This window comes from Monoraphidium neglectum (genome assembly GCF_000611645.1).
Source record: "Monoraphidium neglectum strain SAG 48.87 unplaced genomic scaffold scaffold01364, whole genome shotgun sequence".
Taxonomy (NCBI): Eukaryota; Viridiplantae; Chlorophyta; class Chlorophyceae; order Sphaeropleales; family Selenastraceae; genus Monoraphidium; species Monoraphidium neglectum.
The window spans coordinates 9,590-14,480 of record NW_014012264.1 but is presented as its reverse complement, the minus strand read 5'-3'; the positions used below and the strand labels follow the sequence as shown (position 1 = coordinate 14,480).

Here is a 4,891-nt window from a genome sequence, read left to right as displayed (position 1 = left end):
AACCAACACAGCCCCCCACACCCCAAACCACCCTGGCCCCACCCCCCCCCCCAAAAACCATCACCCGCAAAAAGGAACTCCTCGTCCCGTATCTCATCCTCCAGCGCCGCCAGCTTGTCGGCCTCGCGCTTGGCCAGGTACTCCTGCCGGCTGACGTCGCGCAGCATCGGCACCAGCGCGGCGCGGTCCTCCTCCGCCAGGCCGGCCGCGCGCCGCCTCTCGCGGTCCTTCTTGCTCTCACGCGGCTCCTCGTCCGCCAGCTTCTTGGTCTTGGCCTCGTCGCGCTCGCGCAGCCTTTTGGGGGGACGGGGACGTGCGCGGGGGTCGGGTCAGGCGCCAAGGTGCCTTGCGGGGTAACTAGGGTGGGATGGGGATGCCTCCGCATCCGCTCGAGTCCGCATGCACCTTGCAGGTTGCCCCGCAGGCCGCGGAGCAGGCGGCTCAAGAGGCCTGCACACCGCAGGTCCCAGATCCCTGCTGCCCCCCCCCCTCTCTCGTCCCTCCCGAAACGCAGGGCAGCACCACCGCCAGACGCCCCTGAACCCCTGATACCACCCGCGTAGCCCCACCTGGCCTCAAACTCCTCGCGCTCCCGCTGGTCAGCCTCAAGCTCCGCCTCGCGCCGCGCCGCCACCGCCCCCTCACCCTCATCGCGCCCCCCGCCCGCGCCGCCGCCCTCCTCGTCCTCCTCCCACCGCCGCTTGCTGCGTTTGCTGCTGCGAACCACCGTTGGGTCGTCGCCGCCGCGTGGGCCGCCGTCGCCGCCGCCGCCGTCACGATCGCCGTCATCAACTGCCGCCTTGCTGCGCCGCAGATGCTTCTCGCCGCGCGGCTTGCTGCCCTCGTCGGTCGGCCGCTGCGGCCGTCCAGACGCTGCTGCATCCGCCTGCTGCTGCTGCTGTTGCTGCTGCTCCTGCTGCTGTTGCTGCTGCTTCAGCTGCCGCCGCCGCTCCTCCTCCGCATCGTCCTCCTCATCCTCCAGCAGCCCGTAGCCGCGGCTCCGCTTCACCAGCGACCGCGCCTCCGCCGCCGCCTGCCGCGCCGCCGCGCTGCCGCCGCCGCCGGCCCCGCTGCTCGACGGCAGCCGGCTCAGCAGCTCGCCGCAGAATGCCGCGACGGCGGCGTTGTCGGGCAGGCCGGCGGCGGAGAGGTGGCGCCCCAGGGCGGGCGCGCTGCCCTTGACCTTTTTGGCCTGGGCCAGGATGAAGTCTGCGGTAGTGCGGTCGCTGAAGCCCACCAGCTCGTGCAGGCGGTCAGACACCCAAGAGCGCAGCTCGCGGTCTGACGCCATGGATGCCGCCGCGACACCACCTTTGCCGCCGTCGCCGCACGCAAGCTGCGCTGCGCTCGGCGGGGCCGGGCGTCCCCCTCACGCCTACCAGGCACCACAGCGCGTTGCACGCAGCGCAGCTGCGTAGTGCCACCTCTTTATGCTGCGTTGAGCACTCTCAAAGCCTCGAGCACAGGGGGCTATGTTTTGCGGCTGCAATTGCACGAAGGCTGCGCGCGCCCCCCAGCTTCGGCGCAGCACCAGCGCAATGCAAGTAGGTGCTCTTGCTGATGCACGAGCTGGTGCCGGGCAAACAGGCAGGAGCCCCGTTTAGGCCAAGTGGTGCATGGTCATGTCAATGATCATCTACCAGATCACTTATTCTCTACAGAAGCAGTCACTAGGGACCGATCTCACTTGACAGATCGCTGTCAGAAGAGAAGTGAGGCCGTTATTGACCTGTAACAAGCTCCTTTGATAATTGGATGCAGCGCATGCCCCCAGCTGGTGTGTAAGGTAGTGGTTGCGTCGACGTTGAGGTCCGACGCTCCGGTACCCACTGCACCGTCGTGCCCGAGATAGCGATTCGCGCGGCTCAAGCCGTCCTTTCGGTGTCGCAGCGGCACACCATTAATCTGCCGCTAAAGGCACGCGGGTTGTGATAGCGTGGCGGCAGGCACGCTCAATATTCAAGATGGCTCTCTCGAACCGCACCAATGCTGGTGCTATGCAGACCGGGAAGCAGGCACAGATTCACAGGGCTGCTGCGCTGCGCGTGAGGCCCTTCAGTGGCCCCAGGCGCGTGGTCGCCAAGGCTGCAGAGGAGGAGGCCCCCGCAGCTGAGACCCCTCAGGCCGTCTTGGAGGAGGCCAGCTTCTCTTTCAACTATAACGAGTTGAGTATCGTGTGCAGAGGACGCCCATTGTGGCCCATCGACCGGTGTGGACAGTGCTCGTGCTGCTGTGGCTGCCGTGTGGGGCCAGCAATTTACGCCCTGGATCCTGCAGCCACATGCGTGGGTTGGAGGAGGTTATGGGCACGTTATTGGTCGCACTCGCACGCAGCCATTGCACCGCCACCGGCCGCCGCGCACTGTTGATGGCTGCACACCGTGCCGCAGCAGCGCAACGCCAGTCCTGGCAGCCACAGCCGTACCTGGGTTAACGTCCGACACGGATATCTGCTGATGGCTAACCTGACGTGCCTGGAGCTTAGCTCATTGAAGCCTGGGCCAAATGTGCAGCTGGTGTGTGGCGCAGCGGCGCTTGTGGCCCAGCCAACGCCTCACCCGCCTCGTTTGACCTGCCGCCGCGCCCGCTCGGGCCCCACCGCAACCCACCCTTCCCCAGGGCACGCCGCGGCAACTCATATGAGGCGTCTGACGTGCAGGCGGCCCTGGACTACTACAGCGGCGGCGCGGGCGACATGCCCTACGAGGCCGACTTTGCCGTGAACCGCTTTGGCACCGAGGACGCCGCCTTCTTCGACGACATCGACAACAACGAGGGCTACGCCGCCAGCGAGTACCTCTCCGTCGGTATCGAGGAGGCGGCCCCCAAGACCAAGCAGCGCGGCGCGCGCGACGAGGACGAGGCTTTCGAGGAGGCGGTGGAGGAGTTTGACCAGGAGCGCGCCGCCAGCGCCGCGTTTGAGGGCGTGGAGGTGCTGGATGAGGACCTGCTGGACGACGTCGACGCCGCGGACGCACCCTGGTCCTGGGACGCGGGCGTCGCCGCCGCCGCGCCAGCCGCCGCGGCGGGCGCTGGGGGCGACGCTGAGGAGGACTCCATCCTGGCCCAGCTGGCTGCGATCGACTTTGAGGCCCTGAAGGACGAGGACGTGGAGCAGCGCGAGCTGGCCAGCATGGTGGTTGACGCTCTGGGTGATGACCTGGACCTGGTGGCGCTGGCCGACAGCGAGGGCGAGGTGGCCGCGGGCCAGGAGCTCAGCCAGGTGGGTGGGTGGGCGGGTGGATAGGTTGAGGGGGCGTCTCCTTGGAGACACGGTTTGGTCGCGCGGCGAGGAGTTCTTGTTGGGGGTGGGTGACATAAGCAGCAGCTACACCAGGCAGAAGCGGCTGTCTCAGCGCTGCTGGCTGTGAGGCAGGACCTGTGCAGCAGTAGCAGCAGCAGTAGCATCAGGAATGGTATGCGACAGCCAGGACTTCGCAGCCAATGGGTTAATGAGGAGGCAGCCGGCGTGCACCTGATACCCACCCTCTGCGGACGCCCTGGGCCCCGGTGAGCTGACTAGACGGTATCCCAAACAGTGTGCGCCGCATTGCGCCGACCCTTGTGTCCCTCCATTTTGATTCACTCTACAATCAACAGGCCGAGGAGGCCCAGGTGGACGAGGTGCTGGCGCTGGACGCCGCCGAGCCCACCCCCGAGCTGGACCCGGCCGTCGCCGCCGCCCTGGCGGAGCTGGAGGGCGAGGAGCAGGCCGCGGCTGACGCGCCGCTGCCGGCCGCTGACGTGGAGGCCTACCTGGCCGCGCTGCGCGCCATCGACCCCGCGACCGCCGGCGGCAGCGCGGCCGCGCTCGGCGAGGACGTGCGCAAGGAGGCGGTCACCGTGCCCGAGGGCGAGGCGGCGCCGCTGCCCGACCTGTCGTACCCCGAGCTGCCCGCGGACGTGCTGGCCTCCGACGCGTCGCTGTTCCAGTCGGCGCTGGCTGCCGGCGACGACGCCGAGACTGACGCGGTGCTGGCGGCGTTCAGCGCTGAGCTGGCGGAGCTGGAGGCCATCCAGGTGGCCGACTACAACAAGTGAGCTCTCGGGGGGCAGGGGGAAACGTGGCTGCCTGGTGGCAGCCCTTGCATATCGCCTGTTTGGGGGCGTTTGCAGCTAGCTGGGTGCGGCGGAGGGACCGTCTGGAGCATGGTGGGGGTGCTCGCGGACTGGCAGATGGTGCAGCTGGCGGGCCCTGGAGGACGCGCTGGGGACCGTGGTGGCAGCGGGCAGGAGTCTGGGTTGAGGCATAAGCTGTGCTTCATTGCAGCGCACCTGGGGTGTGAGGCTCCTCAGCCCTCCACCCTCCTCCACTCACACCCCCACCCCCTCCACCCGCTTCTCACTTCCAGCCCCCTGGGCAGTGCCGCCATGTTCCCCGAGGAGGCTGACCTGGAGACCTACGAGTCCATCCTGGACGCCACCGCGGAGTACATGGCCGCCACCGGGGACGAGGTGGGCACGCCACCAGGGAGCAGAGGTCGGGGTTGGGCGAGATGGGCCGCGCTGGCGCCACACCCCTACTGTGCAGCGGCGGCGGTCACGGCTGCATCTCAACGTCACGGCTGCGAGCACAGCCCTGACATCTCACCCCGGTCCGTTTCACACGCTGCTCGACTCGCTCAACAACCAACCCGGTTTGCAACCCCCAGACCACTGGCGAGCTGTTTGAGGACGGCGCCGACGACGACGCGGCCATCAACCCCTACGACGACCTGGACGCGTCACTGGTGGCGCGCGGCCCCCTGGTGGAGCTGGAGGAGGACGACAGCAACTTCCAGGTGGGGGGATGCGGGGGGTGGGGGGCGCCCAGGGCTGGAGAGGAGTGGAGCGGACTAGGGGAGCAGGGGGGCCCGGACAGGGGACTGACGGGGTGGGCAATCTGGGGCGG

General features: G+C 68.4%; 2 protein-coding genes across 2 annotated transcripts in view; one reads left to right on the top strand and one right to left on the bottom strand.

The window, feature by feature from the left end:
• The window catches only part of MNEG_7615 (Pre-mRNA-splicing factor ATP-dependent RNA helicase-like protein cdc28), a gene marked incomplete at both ends in the record, with an annotated part of 2,982 nt that extends 1,691 nt beyond the window's left edge, over nucleotides 1-1,291 (bottom strand). The window contains 2 exons of the mRNA XM_014043914.1: nucleotides 65-294; nucleotides 570-1,291. Coding sequence (XP_013899368.1) covers nucleotides 65-294; nucleotides 570-1,291 — 952 coding nt within the window. The remainder of the gene's footprint in view (nucleotides 1-64; nucleotides 295-569) is intronic.
• A 1,214-nt stretch (nucleotides 1,292-2,505) lies between these two features.
• MNEG_7614 (plastid ribosomal protein S5) overlaps nucleotides 2,506-4,891 on the top strand; it is a gene marked incomplete at both ends in the record, with an annotated part of 7,283 nt that continues 4,897 nt past the window's right edge. The window contains 5 exons of the mRNA XM_014043913.1: nucleotides 2,506-2,516; nucleotides 2,620-3,223; nucleotides 3,601-4,037; nucleotides 4,353-4,455; nucleotides 4,653-4,781. Coding sequence (XP_013899367.1) covers nucleotides 2,506-2,516; nucleotides 2,620-3,223; nucleotides 3,601-4,037; nucleotides 4,353-4,455; nucleotides 4,653-4,781 — 1,284 coding nt within the window. The remainder of the gene's footprint in view (nucleotides 2,517-2,619; nucleotides 3,224-3,600; nucleotides 4,038-4,352; nucleotides 4,456-4,652; nucleotides 4,782-4,891) is intronic.